This window comes from Oncorhynchus nerka, linkage group LG13, assembly GCF_034236695.1.
Source record: "Oncorhynchus nerka isolate Pitt River linkage group LG13, Oner_Uvic_2.0, whole genome shotgun sequence".
NCBI classification, from domain to species: domain Eukaryota; kingdom Metazoa; phylum Chordata; class Actinopteri; order Salmoniformes; family Salmonidae; genus Oncorhynchus; species Oncorhynchus nerka.
The window spans coordinates 102,303,969-102,319,825 of NC_088408.1; the positions used below are offsets into that span (position 1 = coordinate 102,303,969).

General features: G+C 44.8%; 1 protein-coding gene across 1 annotated transcript in view; it reads left to right on the forward strand.

Moving 5' to 3' along the window:
* Positions 1-15,396, forward strand: part of LOC135574819 (collagen alpha-1(I) chain-like) — a 136,014-nt gene extending 120,618 nt beyond the window's left edge. The window contains exon 5 of the mRNA XM_065027024.1: positions 15,350-15,396. Coding sequence (XP_064883096.1) covers positions 15,350-15,396 — 47 coding nt within the window. The remainder of the gene's footprint in view (positions 1-15,349) is intronic.
* The last annotated feature ends 461 nt before the right edge of the window (positions 15,397-15,857 follow it).

A 15,857-nucleotide genomic window follows, 5' to 3' on the forward strand; every position in this document is an offset into this window, starting at 1 on the left:
AGGTAGACACTATATATCAACCAGACCCACCAGGTACACACTATATATCAACCAGTCCCACCAGGTAGACACCATATATCAACCAGACCAGTCCCACCAGGTAGACACTATATATCAACCAGACCAGTCCCACCAGGTAGACACCATATATCAACCAGACCAGTCCCACCAGGTAGACACTATATATCAACCAGACCAGCCCCACCAGGTAGACACCATATATCAACCAGTCCCACCAGGTAGACACCATATATCAACCAGTCCCACCAGGTAGACACCATATATCAACCAGTCCCACCAGGTAGACACCATATATCAACCAGACCTACCAGGTAGACACTATATATCAACCAGACCAGACCCACCAGGTAGACACTATATATCAACCAGACCAGTCCCACCAGGTAGACACCATATATCAACCAGTCCCACCAGGTAGACACTATATATCAACCAGACCTACCAGGTAGACACCATCTATCAACCAGACCAGTCCCACCAGGTAGACACCATATATCAACCAGTCCCACCAGGTAGACACTATATATCAACCAGACCAGACCCACCAGGTAGACACTATATATCAACCAGTCCCACCAGGTAGACACCATATATCAACCAGTCCCACCAGGTAGACACTGTATATCAACCAGACCAGACCCACCAGGTAGACACTATATATCAACCAGTCCCACCAGGTAGACACCATATATCAACCAGACCCACCAGGTAGACACTATATATCAACCAGTCCCACCAGGTAGACACTATATATCAACCAGTCCCACCAGGTAGACACCATATATCAACCAGTCCCACCAGGTAGACACCATATATCAACCAGACCCACCAGGTAGACACTATATATCAACCAGTCCCACCAGGTAGACACCATATATCAACCAGTCCCACCAGGTAGACACCATATATCAACCAGACCTACCAGGTAGACACTATATATCAACCAGACCAGACCCACCAGGTAGACACTATATATCAACCAGACCAGTCCCACCAGGTAGACACTATATATCAACCAGACCTACCAGGTAGACACTATATATCAACCAGACCCACCAGGTAGACACTATATATCAACCAGACTAGTCCCACCAGGTAGACACCATATATCAACCAGACCCACCAGGTAGACACTATATATCAACCAGACCAGTCCCACCAGGTAGACACCATATATCAACCAGACCAGACCCACCAGGTAGACACCAAATATCAACAAGACTAGTCCCACCAGGTAGACACTATATATCAACCAGACCCACCAGGTAGACACCATATATCAACCAGTCCCACCAGGTAGACACCATATATCAACCAGACCTACCAGGTAGACACTATATATCAACCAGACCAGACCCACCAGGTAGACACTATATATCAACCAGACCAGTCCCACCAGGTAGACACCATATATCAACCAGTCCCACCAGGTAGACACTATATATCAACCAGACCTACCAGGTAGACACCATCTATCAACCAGACCAGTCCCACCAGGTAGACACCATATATCAACCAGTCCCACCAGGTAGACACTATATATCAACCAGACCAGACCCACCAGGTAGACACTATATATCAACCAGTCCCACCAGGTAGACACCATATATCAACCAGTCCCACCAGGTAGACACTGTATATCAACCAGACCAGACCCACCAGGTAGACACTATATATCAACCAGTCCCACCAGGTAGACACCATATATCAACCAGACCCACCAGGTAGACACTATATATCAACCAGTCCCACCAGGTAGACACTATATATCAACCAGTCCCACCAGGTAGACACCATATATCAACCAGTCCCACCAGGTAGACACCATATATCAACCAGACCCACCAGGTAGACACTATATATCAACCAGTCCCACCAGGTAGACACCATATATCAACCAGTCCCACCAGGTAGACACCATATATCAACCAGACCTACCAGGTAGACACTATATATCAACCAGACCAGACCCACCAGGTAGACACTATATATCAACCAGACCAGTCCCACCAGGTAGACACTATATATCAACCAGACCTACCAGGTAGACACTATATATCAACCAGACCCACCAGGTAGACACTATATATCAACCAGACTAGTCCCACCAGGTAGACACCATATATCAACCAGACCCACCAGGTAGACACTATATATCAACCAGACCAGTCCCACCAGGTAGACACCATATATCAACCAGACCAGACCCACCAGGTAGACACCAAATATCAACAAGACTAGTCCCACCAGGTAGACACTATATATCAACCAGACCCACCAGGTAGACACTATATATCAACCAGACCAGCCCCACCAGGTAGACACCATACTGTATATTAACCAGACCCACCAGGTAGACACCATATATCAACCAGACCCACCAGGTAGACACTATATATCAACCAGACCCACCAGGTAGACACCATATATCAACCAGACCAGTCCCACCAGGTAGACACTATATATCAACCAGACCCACCAGGTAGACACTATATATCAACCAGTCCCACCAGGTAGACACCATATATCAACCAGTCCCACCAGGTAGACACTGTATATCAACCAGACCAGACCCACCAGGTAGACACTATATATCAACCAGTCCCACCAGGTAGACACCATATATCAACCAGACCCACCAGGTAGACACTATATATCAACCAGTCCCACCAGGTAGACACTATATATCAACCAGTCCCACCAGGTAGACACCATATATCAACCAGTCCCACCAGGTAGACACCATATATCAACCAGACCCACCAGGTAGACACTATATATCAACCAGTCCCACCAGGTAGACACCATATATCAACCAGTCCCACCAGGTAGACACCATATATCAACCAGACCTACCAGGTAGACACTATATATCAACCAGACCAGACCCACCAGGTAGACACTATATATCAACCAGACCAGTCCCACCAGGTAGACACTATATATCAACCAGACCTACCAGGTAGACACTATATATCACCAGACCCACCAGGTAGACACTATATATCAACCAGACTAGTCCCACCAGGTAGACACCATATATCAACCAGACCCACCAGGTAGACACTATATATCAACCAGACCAGTCCCACCAGGTAGACACCATATATCAACCAGACCAGACCCACCAGGTAGACACCAAATATCAACAAGACTAGTCCCACCAGGTAGACACTATATATCAACCAGACCCACCAGGTAGACACTATATATCAACCAGACCAGCCCCACCAGGTAGACACCATACTGTATATTAACCAGACCCACCAGGTAGACACCATATATCAACCAGACCCACCAGGTAGACACTATATATCAACCAGACCCACCAGGTAGACACCATATATCAACCAGACCAGTCCCACCAGGTAGACACTATATATCAACCAGACCCACCAGGTAGACACTATATATCAACCAGTCCCACCAGGTAGACACTATATATCAACCAGCAGCCCCACCAGGTAGACACCATACTGTATATTAACCAGACCCACCAGGTAGACACTATATATCAACCAGACCAGTCCCACCAGGTGGATACTATATATCAACCAGACCCACCAGGTAGACACTATATATCAACCAGACCAGTCCCACCAGGTAGACACTATATATCAACCAGACCAGCCCCACCAGGTAGACACCATATATCAACCAGACCAGTCCCACCAGGTAGACACTATATATCAACCAGTCCCACCAGGTAGACACTATATATCAACCAGACCAGCCCCACCAGGTAGACACCATATATCAACCAGACCAGACCCACCAGGTAGACACCATATATCAACCAGTCTCACCAGGTAGACACTATATATCAACCAGACCTACCAGGTAGACACCATCTATCAACCAGACCAGTCCCACCAGGTAGACACTATATATCAACCAGACCTACCAGGTAGACACCATATATCAACCAGACCCACCAGGTAGACACCATATATCAACCAGACTAGTCCCACCAGGTAGACACCATATATCAACCAGACCCACCAGGTAGACACTATATATCAACCAGTCCCACCAGGTAGACACTATATATCAACCAGTCCCACCAGGTAGACACTATATATCAACCAGACCAGTCCCACCAGGTAGACACCATATATCAACCAGACCCACCAGGTAGACACTATATATCAACCAGTCCCACCAGGTAGACACTATATATCAACCAGACCAGTCCCACCAGGTAGACACTATATATCAACCAGTCCCACCAGGTAGACACTATATATCAACCAGTCCCACCAGGTAGACACTATATATCAACAAGACTAGTCCCACCAGGTAGACACCATATATCAACCAGTCCCACCAGGTAGACACCATATATCAACCAGACCTACCAGGTAGACACTATATATCAACCAGACCAGACCCACCAGGTAGACACTATATATCAACCAGACCAGTCCCACCAGGTAGACACCATATATCAACCAGTCCCACCAGGTAGACACTATATATCAACCAGACCTACCAGGTAGACACCATCTATCAACCAGACCAGTCCCACCAGGTAGACACCATATATCAACCAGTCCCACCAGGTAGACACTATATATCAACCAGACCAGACCCACCAGGTAGACACTATATATCAACCAGTCCCACCAGGTAGACACCATATATCAACCAGTCCCACCAGGTAGACACTGTATATCAACCAGACCAGACCCACCAGGTAGACACTATATATCAACCAGTCCCACCAGGTAGACACCATATATCAACCAGACCCACCAGGTAGACACTATATATCAACCAGTCCCACCAGGTAGACACTATATATCAACCAGTCCCACCAGGTAGACACCATATATCAACCAGTCCCACCAGGTAGACACCATATATCAACCAGACCCACCAGGTAGACACTATATATCAACCAGTCCCACCAGGTAGACACCATATATCAACCAGTCCCACCAGGTAGACACCATATATCAACCAGACCTACCAGGTAGACACTATATATCAACCAGACCAGACCCACCAGGTAGACACTATATATCAACCAGACCAGTCCCACCAGGTAGACACTATATATCAACCAGACCTACCAGGTAGACACTATATATCAACCAGACCCACCAGGTAGACACTATATATCAACCAGACTAGTCCCACCAGGTAGACACCATATATCAACCAGACCCACCAGGTAGACACTATATATCAACCAGACCAGTCCCACCAGGTAGACACCATATATCAACCAGACCAGACCCACCAGGTAGACACCAAATATCAACAAGACTAGTCCCACCAGGTAGACACTATATATCAACCAGACCCACCAGGTAGACACTATATATCAACCAGACCAGCCCCACCAGGTAGACACCATACTGTATATTAACCAGACCCACCAGGTAGACACCATATATAAACCAGACCCACCAGGTAGACACTATATATCAACCAGACCCACCAGGTAGACACCATATATCAACCAGACCAGTCCCACCAGGTAGACACTATATATCAACCAGACCCACCAGGTAGACACTATATATCAACCAGTCCCACCAGGTAGACACTATATATCAACCAGACCAGCCCCACCAGGTAGACACCATACTGTATATTAACCAGACCCACCAGGTAGACACTATATATCAACCAGACCAGTCCCACCAGGTGGATACTATATATCAACCAGACCCACCAGGTAGACACTATATATCAACCAGACCAGTCCCACCAGGTAGACACTATATATCAACCAGACCAGCCCCACCAGGTAGACACCATATATCAACCAGACCAGTCCCACCAGGTAGACACTATATATCAACCAGTCCCACCAGGTAGACACTATATATCAACCAGACCAGCCCCACCAGGTAGACACCATATATCAACCAGACCAGACCCACCAGGTAGACACCATATATCAACCAGTCTCACCAGGTAGACACTATATATCAACCAGACCTACCAGGTAGACACCATCTATCAACCAGACCAGTCCCACCAGGTAGACACTATATATCAACCAGACCTACCAGGTAGACACCATATATCAACCAGACCCACCAGGTAGACACCATATATCAACCAGACTAGTCCCACCAGGTAGACACCATATATCAACCAGACCCACCAGGTAGACACTATATATCAACCAGTCCCACCAGGTAGACACTATATATCAACCAGTCCCACCAGGTAGACACTATATATCAACCAGACCAGTCCCACCAGGTAGACACCATATATCAACCAGACCCACCAGGTAGACACTATATATCAACCAGTCCCACCAGGTAGACACTATATATCAACCAGACCAGTCCCACCAGGTAGACACTATATATCAACCAGTCCCACCAGGTAGACACTATATATCAACCAGTCCCACCAGGTAGACACTATATATCAACAAGACTAGTCCCACCAGGTAGACACCATATATCAACCAGACTAGTCCCACCAGGTAGACACTATATATCAACCAGACCTACCAGGTAGACACTATATATCAACAAGACTAGTCCCACCAGGTAGACACTATATATCAACAAGACTAGTCCCACCAGGTAGACACTATATATCAACCAGACCAGTCCCACCAGGTAGACACTATATATCAACCAGACTAGTCCCACCAGGTAGACACTATATATCAACCAGACCAGTCCCATCAGGTAGACACTATATATCAACCAGACCTACCAGGTAGACACCATATATCAACCAGACCTACCAGGTAGACACCATATATCAACCAGACTAGTCCCACCAGGTAGACACCATATATCAACCAGACCTACCAGGTAGACACCATATATCAACCAGACCAGACCCACCAGGTAGACACCATATATCAACCAGACCAGTCCCACCAGGTAGACACCATATATCAACCAGACCCACCAGGTAGACACCATATATCAACCAGACCCACCAGGTAGACACCATATATCAACCAGACCCAGGAGGGGAGACACCATATATCAACCAGACAAAGAGCATGTCATGGTGTTAGAATGTATATCCTCAGTCTGTTGTCATGGTGTTAGAATGTATATCCTCAGTCTGTTGTCATGGTGTTAGAATGTATATCCTCAGTCTGTTGTCATGGTGTTAGAATGTATATCCTCTGTGTGTTGTCATGCTGTTAGATTGTATATCCTCAGTCTGTTGTCATGGTGTTAGAATGTATATCCTCAGTCTGTTGTCATGGTGTTAGAATGTATATCCTCAGTCTGTTGTCATGGTGTTAGAATGTATATCCTCAGTCTGTTGTCATGGTGTTAGAATGTATATCCTCAGTCTGTTGTCATGTTGTTAGATTGTATATCCTCAGTCTGTTGTCATGGTGTTAGAATGTATATCCTCAGTGTGTTGTCATGGTGTTAGAATGTATATCCTCAGTGTGTTGTCATGGTGTTAGAATGTATATCCTCAGTCTGTTGTCATGGTGTTAGATTGTATATCCTCAGTCTGTTGTCATGGTGTTAGAATGTATATCCTCAGTGTGTTGTCATGGTGTTAGAATGTATATCCTCAGTCTGTTGTCATGGTGTTAGAATGTATATCCTGAGTCTGTTGTCATGTTGTTAGATTGTATATCCTTAGTCTGTTGTCATGGTGTTAGATTGTATATCCTCAGTCTGTTGTCATGGTGTTAGAATGTATATCCTCAGTCTGTTGTCATGGTGTTAGAATGTATATCCTCAGTCTGTTGTCATGGTGTTAGAATGTATATCCTCAGTCTGTTGTCATGGTGTTAGAATGTATATCCTCAGTCTGTTGTCATGGTGTTAGAATGTATATCTACAGTCTGTTGTCATGGTGTTCGATTGTATATCCTCAGTCTGTTGTCATGGTGTTAGAATGTATATCCTCAGTCTGTTGTCATGGTGTTAGAATGTATATCCACAGTCTGTTGTCATGGTGTTCGATTGTATATCCTCAGTCTGTTGTCATGGTGTTAGAATGTATATCCTCAGTGTGTTGTCATGGTGTTAGATTGTATATCCTCAGTCTGTTGTCATGGTGTTAGAATGTATATCCTCAGTCTGTTGTCATGGTGTTAGAATGTATATCCTCGGTCTGTTGTCATGGTGTTAGAATGTATATCCTCAGTCTGTTGTCATGGTGTTAGAATGTATATCCTCGGTCTGTTGTCATGGTGTTAGATTGTATATCCTCGGTGTGTTGTCATGGTGTGAGAACTTTAAAGGCTTTGAACTGAAGGTGTTCGTTCTTTGACTCAGAGATTCACCATTTAGGGCTAGTGTAAGAGCCTGAAGAAAATATGTCTGGATTTGAAAGAAAAGTGAGAACTCAAAATATAATAACATTGATTTACTAGTCAACAATATAATTGTAAGTTTTGTGAGAAACCAGATATTAACATGTTGTGACATCACGTGCTCCATTTTCTCACACTATGCAGCACTAGTACATAGGAAGCCATTACATTTCATGTTGAAATATTTTTCTTGGCAGATTACAAGAATGGATTTCAACGCTAGCCAAAGGTTTTTTTTTTAAAAATTTTTTTTTTACCAGGTTTCAAGTTTTGTTAGTGGTATGTATGGGATACGCAATAAGAAGAAAGAAAGAAATTAAGAAATAATACAAGATAAGAATAATAACATAAAGTAAATGGCCCAGTATAATAAAAGTATAATAAATAATAATAAATAATAAAGTATAATAAAGTAAATAGATATCGCAGCTGTGCCCACTCTCAGCCTGTACCACACCTGTTGGATTTGGAGAGGGAAGGACAAGATGAAAAAGACCACAGAAAGTTAGATTTCATTGTTTTCAATAGAATGTGATGTCTCCACGGGCCGGACATAGTTAGCCGACGCTTCATCTTCAAGTCCCAGCTGTCATTAATGGAGGTTTTTCCCATGTACTGTTACCCCAAATTAAAGTACACTTTAAGCTACTGGAATGACAAACACCGAGGCCCCCTGGGGAACGTATTGGCAGCCCCCTGCCCCAGCATGCGACTGGGCACAAACCGGTTGAATCAACGTTGTTTGTCAACATGGAATCTACATGGAAAATACATTGAATTTGAATAAAGTTATTAACTGTTGTGTTGAAGGTGAAATTTCAACCACAGGGTTACGTCGTCAAGGTAACCTAATTCCTACATCGACAAATCTTGTATAAAATATGTTCAATTTGTACCTTTAAAACAGTATCAGATCTTCAACGTTATATCCACTATCAGAAGAAAACAACAATAGTCAGAGCAACCGCCTCCCACTGGAGAATCTCCCATCCAGTTTTAACCAAGCCCAGCCCTACTTTAACCAAGCCCAGCCCTACTTTAACCAAGCCCAGCCCTACTTTAACCAAGCCCAGCCCTACTTTAACCAAGCCCAGCCCTACTTTAACCAAGCCCAGCCCTACTTTAACCAAGCCCTACTTTAACCAAGCCCAGCCCTACTTTAACCAAGCCCAGCCCTACTTTAACCAAGCCCAGCCCTACTTTAACCAAGCCCAGCCCTACTTTAACCAAGCCCAGCCCTACTTTAACCAAGCCCAGCCCTACTTTAACCAAGCCCAGCCCTACTTAACCAAGCCCAGCCCTACTTTAACCAAGCCCAGCCCTACTTTAACCAAGCCCAGCCCTACTTTAACCAAGCCCAGCCCTACTTTAACCAAGCCCAGCCCTACTTAACCAAGCCCAGCCCTACTTTAACCAAGCCCAGCCCTACTTAACCAAGCCCAGCCCTACTTTAACCAAGCCCAGCCCTACTTTAACCAAGCCCAGCCCTACTTAACCAAGCCCAGCCCTACTTTAACCAAGCCCAGCCCTACCTAACCAAGCCCAGCCCTACTTTAACCAAGCCCGGCCCTACTTTAACCAAGCCCAGCCCTACTTAACCAAGCCCAGCCCTACTTTAACCAAGCCCAGCCCTACTTAACCAAGCCCAGCCCTACTTAACCAAGCCCAGCCTTGCTTAGCTATGATATTTGTCACTGACTATTACCAATGTGCTATTGTGAGAAGTATCGTTGAGAGATCGATCACCTGAGAACAAAATAGATTCACCGTGGCTCTCGAAAGTCATTCTAAAAAGGTAGGAAATTAAATTAACAGAGCAAATGAAATCACCATACTATATCAGTCATGCTATTTAGGCCTACATAGCATCTACAAAATCATCAACATCTACTGTTTCATATTCAACCCCGAATTCGACTAAAAATAGACAGTACAGTATGGCCAAGCCAAATGTTATGATATTTAGGGCTCGATTCTATCTATAGCGCTGAAGCATTACAGATTTTGCTCATTGAAATTTAAATGTAATTTCCGATTGCGCCGACATACTTGTATGCATCATTTACCATGAATGCCGTGTGGGCTAACACGAGAACATAGCCTTTACATTTTCAATCACACGGAACTTCAGCGATACAGATTGAATCGAGCCTTTTCATGACGTCAACATTTAACAGATGTGTCTTCTGCTTGCATAGTTCCATCCGGAAAAGTGATATTGAATTGTGTTTTGTTGTCAACGCAACCAAATATTAACATTGAAGGAAATGTATCTTTAATTCACTGACTTAGTCTGGTTTTAATTACAGTTTGTCTACAAATGAATAACGTTATATGTAGGATTCACGTCTCCATCTCAACCAAACATCAACGTTAAAGAATAGGACTAAACTTCATGAAAGAATAGGACTAAACTTCATGAAAGAATAGGACTAAACTTCATTTGAAGTTTGATTTGATTTAGTCCTATTTTTTAAACTTGAAATAAATGTGTCAAATGTCAACTTTTAAAGGAGATGTTTCTACTGCTTGGATAGTTCCATTTTACCCACTGTCTTAATCCTAATCTTAATCCTAATCTTTAACTTTTATTTTTGGTTGAAATGAAGACATATCAATCATTAATTTGTAAACAAACTGGAAGTTAACCCAGACTAAGCCAGTGGCTCAGATGAAACTGTCCAAGCAGAAGATAAATATCCTTCAAATGCTTATATTTGGTTGAGTTGACATCCAAACACAATTCTCTATCTCTACCTGTACATGACCATCTGATCATTTATCACTCCAGTGTTAATATGCAAAATTGTAATTATTCGCCTACCTCCTCATGCCTTTTGCACACAATGTATATAGACTCCCCCTTTTTTTCCCTACTGTGTTATTGACTTGTTAATTGTTTACTCCATGTGTAACTCTGTGTTGTCTGTTCACAATGCTATGCTTTATCTTGGCCAGGTCGCAGTTGTAAATGAGAACTTGTTCTCAACTAGCCTACCTGGTTAAATAAAGGTGAAATAAAAAAATAAAAATTTAAAACATGCTAGGTAAACAACAGGTGTACAGACTAACAGTGAAATGCTAGGTAAACAACAGGTGTACAGACTAACAGTGAAATGCTTGGTAAACAACAGGTGTAGACTAACAGTGAAATGCTTCGTAAACAACAGGTGTAGACTAACAGGGAAATGCTTGGTAAACAACAGGTGTAGACTAACAGGGAAATGCTTGGTAAACAACAGGTGTAGACTAACAGTGAAATGCTTCGTAAACAACAGGTGTAGACTAACAGTGAAATGCTTGGTAAACAACAGGTGTAGACTAACAGTGAAATGCTTCGTAAACAACAGGTGTAGACTAACAGGGAAATGCTTGGTAAACAACAGGTGTAGACTAACAGTGAAATGCTTGGTAAACAACAGGTGTAGACTAACAGTGAAATGCTTGGTAAACAACAGGTGTAGACTAACAGTGAAATGCTTGGTAAACAACAGGTGTAGACTAACAGTGAAATGCTTGGTAAACAACAGGTGTAGACTAACAACAACAGGTGTAGACTAACAGTGAAATGCTTGGTAAACAACAGGTGTAGACTAACAGTGAAATGCTAACTTACTGGCCTTCCCCACAATGCAGAGAGAAAAATATATCCAAACTAAAACACAAGGAGTAAATACACAATGAGTAACGATATCTTGGCTATATACACTGAGTACCAGTACCGAGTCGATATGCATGGGTACGAGGTAATTGAGGTAGATATGTATATATAGGTATAGATCACGTGACTAGGCAACAGGATAGATAATAAACAGTAGCAGCAGCGTATGTGATGAGTCAAAAGAGTTAGTGGAAAGAGGGTCAATGCAGATAGTCCGGGTAGCTATTGGTTAACTATTTAACTAACTATTTAGTAGTCTTCGTGCCTGGTGGAAGAAGCTGGGGGCATCCTGTTGGTTCCAGACTTGGTTCTCCAGTACTGCCATGCGGCTGCATAGAGAACAGTCTGTGACTTGGGTGGCTGGAGTATTTGACCATTTTTAGGGCCTTCCTCTGACACCGCCTGGTATAGAAGATCTGGATAACAGGTAACTCGGCCCCAGTGATGTACTGGGCCGTACACATTACCCTCTGTAGTGCCTTTGCGGTCAGATGCCAAGTAGTTGCCATATCAAGCGAGTGATGCCGCCAGTCAAGATGCTCTCAATGGTGCAGCTGTAGAACTTTTTGAGGATCTGAGGGTCCATGCCAAATCTTTTCAGCCTCCTGAGGGGGAAGAGGCATTGTCTTGCCCCTCCCCCTGAGAAGAGGGGGAAGAGACATTGTCTTGCCCCTCCCCCTGAGAAGAGGGGAAGAGGCATTGTCTTACCCCTCCCCCTGAGAAGAGGGGGAAGAGGCATTGTCTTGCCCCTCCCCCTGAGAAGAGGGGGAAGAGGCATTGTCTTGCCCCTCCCCCTGAGAAGAGGGGGAGAGGCATTGTCTTGCCCCTCCCCCTGAGAAGAGGGGGAGGAGGCATTGTCTTGCCCCTCCCCCTGAGAAGAGGGGGAGGAGGCATTGTCTTGCCCCTCCCCCTGAGAAGAGGGGGAGGAGGCATTGTCTTGCCCCTCCCCCTGAGATTCTCTGACACTGCCGTTTTGTCCTGCCGATGTATAGAAAAACCCCTTTGTCCTACCGATGTATAGAAAAACCCCTTTGTCCTGCCGATGTATAGAAAAACCCCTTTGTCCTGCCGATGTATAGAAAAACCCCTTTGTCCTACCGATATATAGAAAAACCCTTTGTCCTACCGATGTATAGAAAAACGCCTTTGTCCTACCGATGTATAGAAAAACCCCTTTGTCCTGCCGATGTATAGAAAAACCCCTTTGTCCTACCGATGTATAGAAAAACCCCTTTGTCCTACCGATGTATAGAAAAACCCCTTTGTCCTACCGATGTATAGAAAAACCCCTTTGTCCTACCGATGTATAGAAAAACCCCTTTGTCTCTTTGTTAACAACAGCTGGTGCAGGATCTATAATATTAAGGAAGTCTCGAGGTTTTGCTCGCATAAGTTAGAATACCTCATGATCAGCTGTAGACCATTTTGTCCAGTTTAATCTCCAGCACGTTTGCCAATAGAATGGAGAGTAGAGGAGGTTTATCCACTCTCTGGACTTAGTCTCGTCAGGTATCCCGCAATCAGGCTTCTAATAGCACAGCCTCTTCTCTCTCTGAGTGTCGGGGATTGGGGCCTGGTCTGGGATAATCAATATGTTGGATTGGGGTCTGGGATAATCAATATGTTGGATTGGGGTCTGGGATAATCAATATGTTGGATTGGGGTCTGGGATAATCAATATGTTGGATTGGGGTCTGGGATAATCAATATGTCCTTCGATTCATAGTCATTGAAGTCCTCATCTAAATCAAGATGGCTGTTCTGATGGCCAGAGGCTGTTCTGATGGCCAGAGGCTGTTCTGATGGCCAGAGGCTGTTCTGATGGCCAGAGGCTGTTCTGATGGCCAGAGGCTGTTCTGATGGCCAGAGGCTGTTCTGATGTCCAGAGGCTGTTCTGATGGCCAGAGGCTGTTCTGATGGCCAGAGGCTGTTCTGATGGCCAGAGGCTGTTCTGATGTCCAGAGGCTGTTCTGATGGCCAGAGGCTGTTCTGATGGCCAGAGGCTGTTCTGATGGCCAGAGGCTGTTCTGATGGCCAGAGGCTGTTCTGATGTCCAGAAGCTCTTTTTTGATCATTGGTTGAAATATGTAAAAATATCCGATCAGCACAAAAATAGAACCCCTGGTCAGAAGTAAAACAGCAGCTTTTCCCTCCAGCTCCATTTCACACAGTCTTCTGGATCTCTTGTTCAGTGTTGCTTGCCTTGAAGCATAGAAGGCATTTAGCTCGTCTGGTAGGCTCACGTCAAGGGGAAACTGGTCGTTCTTCTTACCTTTTGAAGCACACACAGCCGTTCTGAGACAAGACAAGGTGTGACTTGCCAGTCCTTCTTTGCACCAAGTTACTTGAGTGTTTATGTCTGTTTTGTTTTCGTGGAGAGGTGATGAGTCTGGTACCAGAAAATAAATCCCCAATTGATATCTGTCATCTTTGGAGCTAGATTTGAAAGTGATACTGGACAGAGTAACTGAAATGAAACTCATAGTGGAACTATATGAGGGATGACCTGTTTAGTAAAAAAAAAAATCACTTTTAAAAGTTTTGTGTTCTGCTAACCCATATAATGTCGTTGAATCGTCCTGTACTCATATCTGGCCAAAGCATCAATTGGAGAAAACACACTACAAAAAACACACCTAAAAATTGTATCTCAAACAGGCCGTTTCAAAAACGTGTTCTATTTCCTCATAGAACATGACGTCATGTTGGCTCAGTTGGCCAATCAGCGATCTATCTTCATGAATATTTTTCAGGACCGGTATATACGCCCACATCGTTCTGTTGTTGGGATACGCCCACATCGTTCTGTTGTTGGGGTACGCCCACATCGTTCTGTTGTTGGGGTACGCCCACATCGTTCTGTTGTTGGGATACGCCCACATTGTTCTGTTGTTGGGATACGCCCACATTGTTCTGTTGTTGGGATACGCCCACATCGTTCTGTTGTTGGGATACGCCCACATCGTTCAAACAGAAACGTTTTTTTTTTAAACATACTTAATTACCATATTTTGGAAGGAAAACTATTTCACTCATATTGTAATTAATTAAATTAATTATAGGTCACATTTCATAGAAATCTGAAAACACTGGATAGATACTTAAAACTGAAGTCTGAAAGACCTGTTTTGCCACAAAACTCAGTCAGCCAAGGAGGGGAAAAGCAAGCAGAGGTACTTAATTGATATTGTGAAATGTAAACTAAACTGGACCACCATGTTGCTGGAGTTTGGCAGATGCGTTGTGTCAGCAAATGATGCAGGTGGAATCGCACCAAGAGCAAAATACCACTAGTGTCAACAGACCCAGGCAGCTCCGCTGATTTCTCCTTTCGTTTAATAATTAGACGGTTCTCTCCCTCCCGGACCTCTTGTGTTTGTCCATGTCAGGTCCGTATTTCCAGCTTGTTGCTATCAAAACAAAGCTATGTATTTGAGCAGGGTGTGTGTTAGCTATTTGAGGTATGCAACCTGGAGAAATGGATCTCATGAAATCACTTTTGAGGGAGTCTTAAATCAAATGTTTGCCCAACAGCAATGCTGGGCTTTGGGGAGGCCAGGTCGGTGGGGAGGCCAGGTCGGTGGGGAGGCCTGGTCGGTGGGGAGGCCTGGTCGGTGGGGAGGCCTGGTCGGTGGGGAGACCTAGTCGGTGGGGAGGCCAGGTCGGTGGGGAGGCCTGGTCGGTGGGGAGGCCAGGTCGGTGGGGAGGCCTGGTCGGTGGGGAGGCCTGGTCGGTGGGGAGGCCTGGTCGGTGGGGAGGCCAGGTCGGTGGGGAGGCCTGGTCGGTGGGGAGGCCAGGTCGGTGGGGAGGCCTGGTCGGTGGGGAGGCCTGTTCGGTGGTGAGGCCTGGTCGGTGGTGAGGCCTGGTCGGTGGGGAGGCCAGGTCGGTGGGGAGGCC